General features: G+C 43.5%; 1 protein-coding gene across 1 annotated transcript; it reads right to left on the bottom strand.

The window, feature by feature from the left end:
• Positions 1-8,536: 8,536 nt before the first annotated feature.
• LOC136319427 (tripartite motif-containing protein 75-like) lies at positions 8,537-9,925 on the bottom strand. The gene is given in 3 exon segments (XM_066252692.1): positions 8,537-9,148; positions 9,150-9,490; positions 9,493-9,925. Coding segments are annotated over 3 exon segments (1,386 nt in total).
• Between the last annotated feature and the right edge of the window lie 7,873 nt (positions 9,926-17,798).

The raw sequence follows: 17,798 nt of genomic DNA, 5'->3' as shown, positions 1-17,798 counted from the left end.
CCGATGTTTGAGTCTAAAATCTTTGTGAAATTCCTGCATGTAAAAACATAATTAAAAGGTTTTGTTTTTCTCTTGTTAATCTATTTTATGTCAATTTAATTCTTACACCAGCCATAGCATCTAAAACAGTAGAAGGGAAATTTTTTCCTCCCCTACAATCCCAAACATTTAGAATCAGGTATATAAGACCAATATTACTATAAAATTTTTTTATTCTTAGAGAAGAAGGGGTAGAGAGAAACACTAACTTGCTGTTCTACTTATTTATACATTTATTGGTTGGTTCTTGTATGTGCCCTGACCAGGGATTGAGCCCACAACCTTGGTGTATGGGGATGCCACTTTAACCAACTGAGCTACCTGGACTGAGCCTCACTGTAAATATCTGTCTTAGAGAATATAGAGGAGTTAAGGAAACCCCCATCAATTTTCAGACTTGAAATATAGTATTTATGATAGTTCAGAATCCATATTTACTTTGCTTTTTCCATCCTTGCTCCTCTACAGCATAGTGTAAGGAAAAGTTTTTCCTCTACCCTGCTAGGTTCTTACCTGAGACACCCGGTACTAAAAAGACAGAAAAACAAGAGCAAAACCGAAGTTTAATAATATGTATACACCTCCTATATACATGGGAAAGACCCAGGGAAACTCAGTAACTCCCCAAAATGGCCTAAATTATCACCTTAAATATTGTCTTCAGCTAAAGACAAAAGAAAGATGGAAGAGGTGGGCGGCTATGGGAGGTTATCAAGCAAAGCAGAGTAAATAGGGTAAGGTTATTAGCACATTTAAGCAGATGCCTTCTCCATTGATAAGAAGTTTCTAGAGCTGTAATCATCCTATCCTCTTCCTGACAGAGGGAGAAACAGCCTTACAAATGAAGATTTCCCTTATAAATGTAAATCTTCCTCACAAAAGGGCAACTTCTGCATTGTTTGAGATTCTCCTGCACCAGTGTAACAAGCAGCCAACAATTCTTACGCTAAAGAGGCATATTTTGGGGTGGCATATTCTCATTCAACATATACATGTGCCATCAAAGCTTCATTTTGTCAAATGAGGTCCAGAAAATAACATTTAACGCAAACTGGATATAAACAAAACCAGGACAAAGTATACCGCTCACAAAAATTAAGGGATGTTTCAAAATGAATATAAAGTGATAAAATACCCCTAATTTTTGTGAGCGGTATATTTTCAGTATTTACTAGTAAAATATTATCTCTAAATAAATACCTAGAAGACAAGATGGTAAAACAAACAAACAAAAAAAAAACCCTGAATTTCCCATGTAAAAAAAGAAGCAGAAAAGTGAGAGTTGTGGGGGAAAATGCAGAAACTTATTAATAATCTAAGAATTACAAACCTGCCCCTTTTACAACGCTTATTATATTGGTGAGATAGAAAAGAAATGATTCATAGCCTGTTTGGACTTTGGGAGATAGCTCTTCCAGCACTATAGACAACTTAAGTAGAAACCTTTTTTTAAGAAAACAACGCTGGCCTGACCTGTGGTGGCGCAGTGAATAAAACGTCGACCTGGAAATGCTGAAGTCGCCGGTTCGAAACCCTGGGCTTGCCTGGTCAAGGCACATATGGGAGTTGATGCTTCCAGCTCCTCCCCCACTTCTCTCTCTCTGTCTCTCCTCTCCCTCTCCTCTCTCTAATGAATAAATAAAAATAAAAAATAAAACTGAAAACTTTTTGCTTTGCCCTTATAATTCCACTAATACTAATTCTAAAAGAAAACACATGTTAAGTACAAGAAAACAGAAAAAAATAATAATAAAGAACAAAAAAAACAGACCCCAAAAGAAGTTACTTATGCTAACTAAGCCCAAGCCTTCAAACAAGAGACTTAGATTCGACTTTCCCAGATGCGGAATCTTAAATCAGTCAGAAATGGCCACATCAGCACTAGAGAGGTCCTCTGCCTGCTAGGGCCCTGCCGTCCCTAAGGAACCTCGCAATAGCCCACCTGCTTTTTGCCTACAGCTTTTGCCCTCTTCTGCCTCTAAAAGCCTTTCATTTTGTACAGCTTCTCCGAACTCCTTTCCATCTGAAGATTGGATGCTGCCTACTGAATCGTGGAATAACGCCAGTAAGGTCTTTATAATTTTCTCAGTTTGTTTTTTAACACATACAATTTGAACAAATATTCAAAAATTTATGCAGACAAAAACAGCAAAATGAATATATACAAAGATGCTCTCTTTGTCACTGGTTTAAACTTCAAAAAAGTGGAAACATTGGAAATATCAATTGTCAGTATTGGCTGAATAACCTACATTACATACATGTTAAACCCGTTCTGTTCAAGAGACTACAGCAGATTTTAAAGAAAGTAGCGCTAAATGTATTAATATATAGAGGCACACAACACATTGTAGATTGACAAAGCAAGACACTTCCCACTCCACTCCGCTCCAGTCCCACCTATTGTTTCTTCCACCCAGACCACTGAACTAGAATATTCAGAATTTTGTATTTTAGCAAACAAATATACTACGTAAATCATGTAATATGTAAAGGTCCACAGAATGATCTGGGGAACATTTCTTAAATAAACATAATTATGGAGCAGAATGCATGTGTGTTCATACCAAATGGGATCATTAAAAGGCTATAAAAGGCTTCATGTCAGGTGATCTTTTGCCAAATACATTTTGCACCAAATTTATGGAAAACTTGCTTTCCAGCACTTTGGCTTTCAGACTTGTGGGCTCTGTAGGATGACCAGGTTGACCTGGGACTAGTGCCCATCAGGCCCCTGCCTCTCCTGCCTGTTTACACGGGTGGAAGTGCAGGATTAGAATGTGCCCCGGTTTCCCCAGACCCTTCACTGAGCCCACAAGACTCCCCATGATCTGTCCCGTACCTGGCACTAAGCCCACTCTAGGCCGTCTTCATACGGAGTTCCTCCTTCACTTTCTTCCGGTTGACCTACCTCTGGCCCCAGAGCTTTTTTGGGGGGTAGGGTGGGATGTTAGAAACTTTATTTCAGTTGTCCTTAAACATTTTTGTAACACAGTACAAAGTAGGTATAACTTCTGTTTATTTACATAACCCTGTCCTCTGAAGGCAGCTTGCAAGTACCACTCTTTCTAAATTGAGATATAATCGACCCCAGGGTATTTGAACACCACTGACCGGAGCCCTTCAAAGCTCGCCTGCCATCCGCCAGTCTCCTTCCTTGGCTCCTCCTCTCCCTTCGGAGCTCACCCACCCCGCCACATCCGACTTGAAGGTTCCGTATCACACAAACGTGGTAGTGATTTTCTTTGAGGTCCAGATCTGTCTTCTACACTAACCACCAAAACATTAAGACTGGATCCTTCTTTTTTATATTGAATCTTTAAACATTCAGCTCAGGGCCTGGCACCTAATAAAAATTCATTAAATATTCGTTGCATTAATTATAACATCTGCGGCTATGGGTAAACTACTTAATCTCTCTGAGCCGTAGTCAGCACTCACTCAATAAGAAAGTAGGCTGGTCAGAAAAGTAAGATGAAGGCCCTCCAGGGCGTGAGAATCAGAGCTACAGGCCCCATAGTTCTCATCCCTCCACTCCAACCCACACAAACATCCCTCACGAGACATCCTGTATTTCACACTCACCGTCACACCAGCACCTCTGAGGGCTTAACCACACAGAGACATTGTTCCCCTCTAGAACAGGGCGGGATTTGCGTGTTTTTTGTTGTTTTTTTAACAAATATTGCAGGCAATTCTGAAGAAGGCTCTTTGAGCGACCAGGGACCGTGGGACCATTATAGACGGATATGTTTGGAACTACGCCAAACCGGAATTTGGATTCCCTAGCGAGGCACGAGTTCCCCAGGGCACCCAATACTTCGACAGAGGACCAAGCCTCTTTCCACGCTCCAGCCTCCTGTCCCCACACCCTCCCAGCTCCCCGCTTACCTGGAGCAGGGGGGCTCTGCAACACATCAACCTTCCACCGGTTCAAGAAGCCACACACAGGACTTACACCGAATACACGTGCGACAGTGCGGCTGTGAGGACTCCAACCAGCAAAGGCAGCCCCTCCTGGAAATGGGAGGGGCGAGAGGGAGTGGGGGAAGGGGAAGGGTGGAGGGTTTCTCCTGTAATTACAGTAAGCACTGAAGGGTCCTGCCCTTGATCTAATAACTTTGGAGTCTTCTTCCTCATAACCGTGTAGGACTGTTTCTGTTATTATTTACATTTTTTTTTTTTTTTTTTTTTTTTTTTTTCTGAAGCTGGAAACAGGGAGAGACAGTCAGACAGACTCCCGCATGCGCCCGACCGGGATCCACCCCGCACGCCCACCTTGGGGCGACGCTCTGCCCACCAGGGGGCGATGCTCTGCCCATCCTGGGCGTCACCATGTTGCGACCAGAGCCACTCTAGCGTCTGGGGCAGAGGCCACAGAGCCATCCCCAGCGCCCGGGCCATCTTTTGCTCCAATGGAGCTTTGGCTGCGGGAGGGGAAGAGAGAGACAGAGAGGAAGGCGCGGCGAAGGGGTGGAGAAGCAAATGTGCGCTTCTCCTATGTGCCCTGGCCGGGAATCGAACCCGGGTCCTCCGCACGCCAGGCCGACGCTCTACCGCTGAGCCAACCGGCCAGGGCCTATTTACATTTTTTTAAGTGAGGAAACCAGCCTGACCTATGGTGGCGGCAATGGGTAAAGCGTTGACCTGAAACGCAGAGGTCGCCGGTTCAAAACCCTGCGCTTGCCTGGTCAAGGCACATATGGGAGTTGATGCTTCCTGCTCCTCCCCCTTTCTCTCTCTCTCTCTCTCTCTCTCTCTCTTTCTCTCTCTGTCTCCTCTCTCTAAAATGAATAAATAAAATCTAAAAAAAAAGTTGATAAATATAGCTGTATCATTATTAAAATAAATAAATAAATAAAACCAAGAAACACAGAGGAGATGAGAAAGTCAGGAGATTTCAACCCCGAGCCTGCCAGCTGGATATCTTGTTGGAAGATCTTGACAGAAAGTTAACACTGAGGGTGCCCATATGAAGTGGTTCTAATTTTTGAGATAAACTATGTTCTTTTTATCTGCTACATATAAAACAATTCTAGCCGGGCCTGCGGTGGTGCAGTGGATCAAGCGTGGACCTGGAGCGCTGGGGTCACCAGTTCAAAACCCCGGGGCTTGTCTGGTCAAGGCATGTAATAGAGGTGTGAGTTGACGCTTCCTGCTCCTCCCCACTCTACCACCACGGCCTTTCTCTCTCCCTCTTCTCTGTAAAATCAATAAGTAAAATCTTTTTAAATAAAACGAAATGCTAAAGTGATTAAGTTATTATACTAATGAGAGGTTGATTACCCTATTATCTCTACTTTGTATAAACTTAAGTTTTCTTTAAAAAAAAAAGATTTTATTGATTTTTTTTCCTTTTTTTAGAGAGAGAAAGAGAGAGAGAAATGCAGGGGCAAGGGGTGAAAGAGAGGGAAGCATTAACTCCCATATGTGCCTTAACCAGGCAAGCCCAGGGTTTCAAACCGGAGACCACTACAGGCAAGCTTGCATTTTCATAACAAAATTAAAAAGTGATTTAACTGTGGGAACAAAAAGGTTTGGTAGCTGAAAAAACTTTTGTGTTTATGTGAATTCAGTATAACGTATAATGGAATCTTATATGAAATTATACTGTTCTTTTTTCTTTTTTTTTATTTTAATTTTTTTTAATTCATTTTAGAAAGGAGAGAGAAGAGAGAGACAGTGGGGAGGAGCTGGAAGCATCAACTCCCATATGTGCCTTGACCAGGCAAACCCAGGGTTTCAAACCGGCAACCTCAGCATTTCCAGGTCGACGCTTTATCCACTGCGCCACCACAGGTCAGGCCTTTTTTTTTTTTTAAATTTATTTATTTATTCATTTTAGAGAGGAGAGGGAGAGAGGAGAGAAGGAGCTGGAAGCATCAACTCCCATATGTGCCTTGACCAGGCAAGCCCAGGGTTTCGAACTGGCAACCTCAGCATTTCCAGGTCGACGCTTTATCCACTGCGCCACCACAGGTCAGGCCCCCTTTTTATTTTTAGAGAGAGAGAGAGAAGAGGGAGAAGCAGGAAGCATCAACTCCCATATGTGCCTTGATTAGGCAAGCCCAGGGTTTCAAACCGGTAAACTCAGCGTTCCAGGTCAACGCTTTATCCACTGCACTACCACAGGTCAGGCCAGTATGTAGTATTCTTCAGCTAACCTGATAAAAGATAAATTACTAAAATGAAATCTATTATTATTGGTAAATGCTGGTAGATTACAGGCCAAAAAAAAAGTTACTAAAAAAATGCCTGACCAGGCGGTGGCTCAGTGGATAGAGCGTCGGACTGGGATGCAGAGGACCCGGGGTGGAGACCCCAAGGTCGCCAGCTTGAGTGCGGGCTCATCTGGTTTGAGGAAAAGCCCACCAGCTTGAACCCAAGGTCGCTGGCTCCAGCAAGGGGCTACTCAGTCTGCTAAAGGCCCGCGGTCAAGGCACATATGAGAAAGCAATCAATGAACAACTAAGGTGTTGCAACGCGCAACAAAAAACTGATTGATGCTTCTCATCTCTCTCCATTCCTGTCTGTCTGTCCCTGTCTATCCCTCTCTCTGACTCACTCTCTGTCTCTGTAAAAAATAAATAAATAAAAATAAAAATAAAAAGTTTAGAAACTTCTTAAAAAATAAAAATAAATAAAGTATGAATACTATTTACAGGCTATACTGTAAAAGCAAATACCAGTAACTAAAAAGCAAAGTGGAGGCGGGGAAGAATGAGGAAGATACAGAAGGGATAAATGGTGATGGACAGACACTCGACTTAACATGGTGAACACACAATACGGTTTACAGATGTAGATTCTGCACCTGAAACGTGCATAATTTGGTTAACCAGTGCCACCCCAATAAATTCAATTTAAAAAATAAGTGGAACAACAAATTGATGTCTCTTTCTCTTCCTCTCTCTCTAAAAAATCAGTAAATAAATTTAAAAGGTAATAAATAATCAATGTATATTATAAATTATAATATCAATATTTTAATAATTTATTTAATTAAACCTGAAAGTTGTTTTAAACATTCAAAATCATTGACTGTTTGTTTAATTTTGCATAATAATCTTCTATCTAGCCTGTCTTGTGGTGGCGCAGTGGATAAAGTGTCGACCTGGAACACTGAGGTCCTTGGTTTAAAACCCTGGGCTTGCCTGGTCAAGGCACATATGGGAGTTGATGCTTACTACTCCTCCCGCCTTTCTCTCTCTGTCTCTCTCTCCCTCTCTTCTCTCTAAAATGAATAAATAAAGTCTTTAAAAATAAATAGACTGCAAATATGTTTAAATGTTAGAACCGGCAGGAGAAAAGTGGCAGCCAGTTTAACCAAGTGAGGACACAAACACAGAAATCTCACCAATAGTGGGAAGGCAACAAGAATCTTCTACTGACTGACCTGCTCCAAATCAAAATACAAACATTATTAGGCCCCAAATTAACCAACCAAAGCAATCTGTTATTTATGATGGATGTAATAAAAGACTGACCTACGTCGGTTATTTCAAAGTATATGTATAAATTATCTCAGTTGATTGTTATAATTACTTGGCATGATAGACAATATCCTCTATTTTTCAGGTGAGAGTTTAACTTTTTCCTAGGGGAGACATTATTATCCTGGACAGTAAACAAACCTGTCCTTTGCTTTGTATGGAGATAGTTTCTCTGTCTTCCAGCACTGTTCCCGTGAAACACTGTCCCTTGAAACAATTGTCTGAAGCACTCAGTTCCTTACCCCCTAGTAGCAGAAAGACCCACTGAAAATTTACTCCTGACAATTTTTTTCTTTGCCACCTGGAATGTGTAAGGTAATTATGAAACAAGTAAATGCATTGGTATAGGAAATAGGAAAATGTTCACAGATCTATTGTAGCTGTGAAAGTACATTTTATCCACTTCATTGTTAGTGTTAGACTTCTGGTAATATATTACAGTTAACCCCCACATCGGTTAGTTCCCATAACAATTCTACTAGTATTGAAACAAAATTTTATTTTATTGTGAAACAAAATTTTAAAAATTAAAAACAAAATAAAAACTTTCTTCATGTATGTTAAGTTGAATAAGCATTTAAAAATTTTGCCTGACCAGATGGTGGCGCAGTGGATAGAGCGTCGGACTGGGATGTGGAAGGACCCAAGTTCGAGACACCAAGGTCACCAGCTTGAGCGCGGGCTCATCTGGCTTGAACAAAGAGCTCACCAGCTTGGACCCAAGGTCGCTGGTTCCAGCAGGGGGTTGCTCAGTCTGCTGAAGGCCCACGGTCAAGGCACATGTGAGAAAGCAATCAATGAACAACTAAGAAGTCGCAACGAGAAACTGATGATTGATGCTTCTCATCTCTCTCCGTTCCTGTCTGTCTGTTCCTGTCTATCTCTGCCTCTGTTAAAATAAAAAAATAAAAAAATAAAAATTTTGTTGAGGTTAGATTCCCTGATACTTACAAAATTCTATTGTCCATGAAACACAGGAAGAAAATGAAGCAAAGCCACACAGTTCATCCTCTGTAATCTCTTACAGCACAGATTGTAAGAGGTTTAGGATCACATCCCATATAGAAGTAAGGCTTTAACACTTCAGAAAATGTATCCCTGAAAGAATGGATGTGAGACCTGTTATTCAAGCTGTAAAACGAAACCTGACTCAACTCATAATCTACATAGATGCCAATTCCTCTGGGCCTCTCCTTCAGCATAAGGGAGACAGAAACAGACCCTCGTGCCATATAGTCACCATTGTACAGCTGAATTATCCAACAGCTGTTCCATCCTGGCGGCCGCTGATTTCTCTTCCTGGTAAGGGAGTCTTCACAAATGCCCACGGCCCACTCAGGCTTGTCATCCACCTGGACCTCCCAGTAATGGCAGCCACAGTTAAACCCTTCGGAACCCAGGACAACTGAATCGACCATAAATCTCTTTGGATTCCAAGGAACTCTTTGCCTTTTCCTCACAAATGTCACAGACTTTTTATCCTCAAACACAAGCAGATGAGGATGTGCTGCCTCAGGATCGACAGAAAATTCTCTAAATTTTTGTATAATTTTCTGCAGAGCCAAATACTGTAGAGGAAGACTGTATTCTTCTCTCCTTAACTGGGCCCAATAGACAGCTGGGGGGTCTCAGTCTTCCACAACGGTAGAGAACACACTTGATATCCAACAGAAAAGTCACGTCTGACATCTCATTTCTCTCTGTCACCTCATTTCATAGAGCTTTGAGGGTGGAAATGTGGCCTGAAAATTTACTTATATTTGCCCTGAGTTTTTGTTGAACGTCCTTCTCTTCCTCAACTAACCTTGAGAGAGCTGCTTCCTGATCACGTTCTACAGATTGCATCAGACACTCAAATTCAAGGACTAATTTCTGTTTCTGTTTTTCCACCTTATCTCTCAGTTCTAAGGATATTTTGCTTTGAATGCTTATTAATTTCTGAATGTCTGCCACCTGCTGCTGAGCCTTTGCCTGTGATGAGAGGCGGCCTCCTCCATGGGCCTCACCTGGTGGCCCTCATGGTCAGGGGGCTGAGTGCACAGGGGACACAACACCTCTAGGTCCTCCTCACAGAAGAGAGTCAGGACCTGGTTGTGCTTCCCGCACAAGCGCTTCTCTTCCTGCCGCTTCTTCTTGCTCCTGATGACCTGGAGGAGCTTGGCAATGTCAATCATCCTTTCTAGCTGGGTGTTACTCCTCAAGTGCCTCTCTTGGCATGGGTGACGGCACACTGGGCAAGGGAACCTGCCCCTTAGATCGGCCCAGGACCGTTGGATGCAGGAGCGACAGAAGTTGTGCCCACATTCGATGGTGACAGGGTCTCTCAGGTCATCCAGACAGATGGGACAGTTTATTTCTGCCTGGAGTCCTGCCAGGGTTGCTTCAACCGCCATTGGCCGTGAGTGAAGGACTGGAGTGAGATGATGGGTTTTCTTTAGGAGGTTGGGCTTCGTGAAGTCTCTCCACGGGGAAGCAGGTGCACCCTCAGATCTCACTGTTCTTCCTGTCCTGAATGATTTGTTCTTATGAGCCCACTGGCGGCAGGTGTCCAGTGGTAACTCTGTCTACCACCTCCAGCCGATCAGAGTAGTTGAATCCAAGCTCAGCAATTCTCTAGGTCAGAAAGCAGACATGTTTCAAAAGTACCTATTTGATGAGAAAATATTGTTTCATGTAAAAAAAGGCTATCATTTGTTCTGTGGTTCTCACTGCCACATTTATCCTTTTTAAAAAAATTGCTTTTATTTATTCATTTTAGAGAAGAGAGACAGAGAGACAGAGAGATAGAGAGAGAGAGAGAGAGAAAAGGGGGGAGGAGCAGGAAGCATTAACTCCCATATGTGCCTTGACTAAGCAAGCCCAGGGTTTTGAACCGGCGATCTCAGCATTCCAGGTCGACCCTTGATCCACTGTGCCACCACAGGTCAGGTAGCACTGCCACATTTAAAGTAAGCACTGATTTGTCTTTACCACTACAGTCCTCCTAAACCCAAGTCATCTACAAGGCTACTGAGTGAGGCTGTGGAAAGTGGATGGAGTTGAGACTGGATCACCTATATGTGGGTCAACTTCCAGCCTTAGTGACCTACCATCAGGGAAACCTGGGGAAAGGTACTTAACATTCTTCTAGGAAATTTGGTAAACAAGAATAAAATTCCCAACTTGATTTTTTTTTTAGATTTTATTTTTATTCACTTTAGAGAGGGGAGAGAGAGCGAGAGCAAGCAAGAGAGAGAGAGAGAGAGAGAGAGAAGGGGTAGGATCAGGAAGCATCAACTTCCATATGTGCCTTGACCAGGCAAGCCCGGGGTTTTGAACTGGTGACCTCAGCATTCCAGGTCTACACTTTATCCATTGCACCTCCACAGGTCAGGCCCAACTTGATTTTAATCCTGTGAGAAACCTAATGATTTGGCACTACTTGGTTTAAACTGGTTATTTTTGATAACGCTGAATTCATAATACAAGGAGACCTCGGGTTACGACAGTCATGACATATGATGTTTCAAGTTTACAATGCTCACTCCCATAAAAACTTAAAAAAAAAAAATGAGATGTGAATGTTTCAGCTTATGCTGTCAGCATTGTACTTTTTTTATACTCATTTTTTTCCCTGTTACTACAATACAGTTTACAGTACAGTATATTTATGTTCTTCTCTGTGGCTTAGTTGTGTTTTATGTTCTAGATTATGATTTTACAACTGTGTTAGGATAGGTAAGTGACTTAAGCTAAGGCTTGTTTCAACTTAAACAGCAAAATTCAAGTTACATCGCTATCATAGGAACAGAGCTGTGTTGTGACCCGTGGATCCCCTGTATATCAGTTTACTCGTTTTTCTTTTAAGCTCCTCTCATCCAAGTACTAACGAGGCCCAACCCTGCTTAGCTTCCGAGATCAGACGAGATTGGGCGCGTTCAGGGTGGTATGGCCGTAGACTCTTTTAAGCTTCTCAACTGCAGGATATATCCATGTATGTACGGAATGTGATGGAATTTGGACTAGATTAGATATACTCCGAGGATCCTCCAAATCAAAAAACTGATTTTCCTGCCTGACCAGGCAGTGGCCTAGTGGATGGAGCATCAGACTGGGATGCAGAAGACCCACGTTCAAAACTCTAAGGTTGCCAGCTTGAGTCCAGGGTCATTGGCTTGAGCAAGGGGTCACTAGGACTGGGGTAGCCCCCTGGGCAAGGCACATATGAGAAAGCAATCAATGAGAAACTAAGGTGCCGCAACGAAGAATTGATGCTTCTCATTTCTCTCCCTTCTGGTCTGTTTGTCCCTATCTGTCCCTCTCTCTACATCTCTGTCACAAAAAATAAATAAATAAAAAAGAATCATCTTGTCCTGGCTGGTTGGCTCAGTGGTAGAGCATTGGCCTGGTGTGCAGGAGTCCCGGGTTCGATTCCCAGCCAGGGCACACAGGAGAAGTACCCATCTGCTTCTCCACCCTCCCCCTCTCCTTCCTCTCTGTCTCTCTCTTCCCCTCCTGCAGCAGAGGCTCCATTGGAGCAAAGTTGGCCCGGGTGCTGAGGATGGCTCTGTGGCCTCTGCCTCAGGAGCTAGAATCAATCTGGTTGCAACAGAGCATCGCCCCAGATGGGCAGAGCATTGCCCCTTGGTGGGCGTGCCGGGTGGATCCTGGTCGGGTGCATGCGGGAGATGCAGAAGTCTGTCTGACTGCCTCCCTGTTTCCAACTTCAGAAAAATACAAAAAAAAAAAATCATCTTGTAAAAACAACAACTGATTTTCCTGTGATGCTCAGAATGACTAAAATTGGAGCTCAAGGTTTTCATGTAAAATGAAACAGAAACACATACCCAAACAACTGCTCTCTGAAGTAATTGTCACTGGTGAGCTACCCACTAGTGACAATGATTTGCAGGGACAAGATAGTAAGGTGAAGAAATACAGTTTTTTCTTTGAAGCAGTTACCGATTCAAGTGGTGGCTGAACTGCTGAAAAAGCAAGTGCAGCTTTCAGTTGACTTCTCAGGATTGAGGGAACAAACTTGGAATTCAGGGCACCCCACAGAAGATGCTACCCTGTGTCACACACTAAAAGTGGGCATCAAAAATGGGCTACCTCTCCCTGGCCGGTTGGCTCAGTGGTAGAGCGTCGGCCTGGCGTGCAGAAGTCCCGGGTTCAATTCCCGGCCAGGGCACACAGAAGAGGCGCCCATCTGCTCCACCCCTCCCCCTCTCCTTCCTCTCTGTCTCTCTCTTCCCCTCCCGCAGCCGAGGCTCCATTGGAGCAAAGATGGCCCGGGCGCTGGGGATGGCTCCTTGGCCTCTGCCCCAGGCGCTAGAGTGGCTCTGGTCGCAGCAGAGCGACGCTCTGGAGGGGCAGAGCATCGCCCCCTGGTGGGCAGAGTGTTGCCCCTGGTGGGCGTGCCGGGTGGATCCCGGTGGGGCGCATGCGGGAGTCTGTCTGACTGTCTCTCTCTGTTTCCAGCTTCAGAAAAATACAAAAAAAAAAAAAAAAAAAAGGGCTACCTCTGCAGCCCTGGCCAGGTAACTCAGTTGGTTAGAGCACTGTCCTGATACACCAGGGTTGTGGGTTTAATCCCTGGTCAGGGCATATACGAGAATCAACCAATTAATGAATAAATAAGGAGAACAACAAATTGATATTTCTCTCTATATATTTCTTTTTCTCTCTCTAAAATCAATCAATAACTTTTTTTTTAAATAAGCTACTCCTAAAAAACCCACAAAAACAACCCTACCCCTTAAAGTGGCTATTGACCTAATCATCTCTGAACCTAATAGGTTTAAGACAATCTCAGTTTGAGCGTCAGAGACCCCCAAAAAGAATTTCAAAGTGGTAAAATATAAAGTGTTTATCTAGGCCCTGGCTGGTTGGCTCAGTGGTAGAGCGTCAGCCTGGCGGGCGGGAGTCCCAGGTTCAATTCCCAGCCAGGGCACACAGGAGAAGCGCCCATCTGCTTCTCCACCTCTCCCCCTCTCCTTCCTCTCTGTCTCTTTCTTCCCCTCCCGCAGCCAAGGCTCCATTGGAGCAAAGTTGGCCTGGGCACTGAGGATGGCTCTGTGGCCTCTGCCTCAGGCACTAGAATGGCTCTGATTGCGACAGAGCGATGCCCCAGATGGGCAGCATCGCCCCCTGGTGGGCATGCCGGGTGGATCCCGGTCGGGCGCATGCGGGAGTCTGACTCTGTTTCCAACTTCAGAAAAATACAAAAAATAAAATAAAAAAGAGGGAAGTCTCTGATACAAAGTCATTTTTCTGAGGCATAATGGGATTCCTCATGAGAGTGCACCACCCACATCATGCAATAGTCCAGGGCGTGGGGAAAAGCTTAGTCTTAAAACTAAGCCTTAGGCTATAACAACCCGGCCTGCTTACAGCCTGTCCCCCACACCCAATTTATAAGAAAAAATTTTTTTTAAATGTTTATCTATACAGCTGGTGAGAATGTAAGTTGGTACAACCATTTCAGAAAACAATTTTGCATTATCAATTGTGAACATAAATTTATTTTAGGATCCAGATATTCTACTCAGGTTATATACCCATCAGACATATGAACCAAAAGGGAATTTAAAAAAGTGCACCAAAGCCCATACACAAAGGTTCATGGTTGTCTGACCTGTAGTGGCACAGTGGATAAAGCATCAATCTGGCATGCTGAGGTCACTGGTTTGAAACCCTGGGCTTGCCCAGTCAAGGCACATAGAGGAAGAAACTACTACTAATTGATGCTTCCCACCTCTCCTCTCTCTCTCTCTCTCTCTCCCTCAAAATCAATCAATCATAATAATAATTTTAAAGGTTCTTGGCAATATTTTTTATAACAAATGGAAGTAACTCAATGTCCTACAACATTTGATTGCATAAATGGATTGTGGTGTATTCATACAATCATTAATCAACAATGGAAAATGGTGATGGATGGAGACATAATTGGCTGTAACCATGTTATTTCCATGATTATCTTAGCCCTTGGCCTGATTACCTGTATAATGACTAAACTCTGCCCAAGTTTCTAGGTTCCATTAAAACTGAATTGTGCCTGACCAGGCTGTGGCGCAGTGGATAGAACGTCGGACTGGGATGCCGAGGACCCAGGTTCGAGACCCTGAGGTCACCAGCTTGAGCACAGGCTCATCTGGTTTGAGCAAAAGCTCACCAGCTTGGACCCAAGGTCACTCACTGGTTCAAGCAAGGGGTTACTCAGTCTGCTGAAGGCCCGTGGTCAAGGCACATATGAGAAAGCAATCAATGAACAACTAAGGTGTCGCAATGCGCAACAAAAAACTAATGATTGATGCTTCTCATCTCTTCGTTCCTGTCTGTCTGTCCCTGTCTATCCCTCTCTCTGACTCTCTCAAAAAAAAAAAACCCAAAGAAAACTGAATTGTGTTGGGCAACCTACTTATACACTCGAGTGTCTGTTAACAAGTAGATAGTTAGATTAAGAAAAACCAAATCCATCCAGGATTTAAGGAGTAGGCATACCAGGGCCCCAAGGCACTAATCTCTCCACTCCTTACCTACACATAAGCCAAACCCTCCCACCTACCTATGCCCACTACACACAAACCTGCCCTCACTGAGACCTTCTGGAAGGGATTCCTCATGCAACTTCAGACCAGCACTTCTGGGCTCTTTGTCACACACAAGTATTAGTCACCCTCTTAGGTCAAGTTGTGATTGTGGTTTCTGTATTTTTAGCAAGCATTTGGATGACTTAGGACAAGGCTTTCAAAGGGACACAAACCATAATAAAAGCATGTGTTATAAAATAACCTGAATCCTGACCTGTGGTGGCACAGTGGATAAAGTGTCAACCTGGAAATGCTGAGGTCGCTGGTTCGAAACCCTGGGTTTGCCTGGTCAAGGCACATATGGGAGTTGATGCTTCCAGCTCCTCCCCCGTCTCTCTCTCCTCTCTCTCCCTCTCTGTCTCTCTCTCTCTCTCTCTCTCTCCCCCCCTCTCTCCTCTCTAAAAATGAATAAGTAAAAATAAAATAATATAATCTGAATCTAAGTTTGGATTCTCTTGTGAGGTGTGGTCTGGGCCCTGCTAGAGCATGGGCTTAGAAATGCTAGGCTAATGCCTCCTGCAGCCACATCATCCCCTCCCCCAGCTCACCTGGAACCTACTGCTATTGGTGCAGTGGTGGGATTCAGTCAGTTTGCACCGGCAGAACCTAACTTTTTGTTGAGTTCAGTGAACTGGTTGTTAAAATGGCACTTGTAACGAGGGTTCTCTCTAAAGTGGGCACACAAATTTATGCTCCTTACTCTTTTGTGTGTGTGTGTGATGGAGACAGAGTCAGAGAGAGGGACAGATAGGGACAGACAGGAAGGGAGAGAGAAGAGAAGCATCAATCTTCATTGCGGCACCTTAGTAGTTGTTCATTGATTGTTTTCTCATATGTGCCTTGACCGGGGGCTACAGCAGACTGAGTGACCCCTTGCTCGAGCCAGCGACCTTGGGCTCAAGCTGGTGAGCCTTACTCAAACCAGATGAGCCCGCGCTCAAGCTGGCGACTTCAGGGTCTCAAACCTGGGTCTTCTTTTTCCCAGTCCAATGCTCTATCCACTGTGCCTCCACCTGGTCAGGTGCTCCTTACTCTTTTAATGTTCATTTGCACAGCAGCATATTCTTTTTTTTTTAAGATTTTATTTATTCATTTAGAAAGTAGGCACAGGCAGCATCAACTCCCATATATGCCTTTGCCATGAACCAGCATGGCCAGTAATTCCAGGTCCTGAGGGAGAATGATGCAGAATTAGGAAAATAGTCTCCCAAGTGCCTTGACCAGGCAAGCCCAGGGTTTTGAATCAGATACTTCAATGTTTCAGGTCTATGCTTTATCCACTGCGCCACCACAGGTCAGGCTGCATCAGCATATTCTAAGTGTGCCCATAGTAAAGTTCATTTCATCCATAGGTGAAAAAAATTGCAAGTGAGGATGCCAATCAAGAAGCAATATAGAAATATCTTAAATAACAGTTTTATTGTTTTTGTCAGGTATTATTTAATATTTTTTCATTACTATTTTAAAACTCTTTCTTATAACATAATCTAGTTTTGTACCTCTCTTATTGTTATTTAAGTATTAAATGCATGAAATAAACTACCTTTTCGTATATCATTTTATACTTAAAACGGTCATTAGGGCAGAGAATGGGTTGTTAAATTATCTGAGTCCCAGCACTGTATGGGTGCGTCTGTGAGGTGGGTCTGTGAGGACATATGCCATCACTATTCCTGTTTCTAACCCAAGGGCTAGACCTGTGCATTTACATTTTTAGTGAGCATTTTGATGACTCAGGACAAGGCTCCAAGAGGGAGCTCCAGGATTCACAATAAACCTCATGTTTTCTTTCTTTCTGTCTTTTTTTCTTTGTCTTTTTCTAAACCTCATGTTTTTGCCTGACCTGTGGTGGTGCAGTGAATAAAGTGTCAACCTGGAACACTAAGGTCACAGGTTCAAAATCCGGGGTTTGCCCAGTCAAGGCACATATGAGAAGCAACTACTACTACAAGTTGATGTTTCCTGCTCCTATCCCCTCTTTCTCTTTCTCTCTTTAAAATCAATAAATAAAATCTTTTTCTTCTTTTTTTTTTACAGAGACAGAGTCAGAGAGAGGGATAGATAGGGACAGACAGACAGGAACGGAAAGAGATGAGAAGCATCAATTATCAGTTTTCCGTTGTGACACCTTAGTTGTTCATTGATTGCCCTCTCATATGTGCCTTGACTGTGGGGCTACAGCAGACCGAGTAACCCTTTGCTCAAGCCAGTGACCTTGGGTCCAAGTTGATGAGCTTTGCTCAAACCATATGAGCCTGCGCTCAAGCTGGCGACCTCGGGGTCTCAAACCTGGGTCTTTCACATCCCAGTCCAATGCTCTATCCACTGCGCCACTGCCTGGTCAGGCAATAAATAAAATCTTTTAAAAATACTAATTCTTTTTGTTTTTTTTATTATTTTTTTATTTATTCATTTTTAGAGAGGAGAGAGACAGAGAGGAAGAGAGAGGAAAGAGAGACAGAGAGAGAGAAGGGGGGAGGAGCTGGAAGCATCAACTCCCATATGTGCCTTGACCAGGCAAGCCCAGGGTTTCGAACCGGCAACCTCAGCATTTCCAGGTCGACGCTTTATCCACTGCGCCACCACAGGTCAGGCAAAAACTAATTCTTTTTAAGTAAGATGAATCCCATAAGGAATATAGTCAATAATGCCATACAACTATGTATGGTGTCAAGTATACTATACGTACAGG

The sequence above is a fragment of the Saccopteryx bilineata genome, chromosome 1 (assembly GCF_036850765.1).
Source record: "Saccopteryx bilineata isolate mSacBil1 chromosome 1, mSacBil1_pri_phased_curated, whole genome shotgun sequence".
NCBI lineage: Eukaryota > Metazoa > Chordata > Mammalia > Chiroptera > Emballonuridae > Saccopteryx > Saccopteryx bilineata.
Note: the sequence above shows the minus strand (reverse complement) of the source record. Positions and strands in the feature narration are given on the sequence as shown.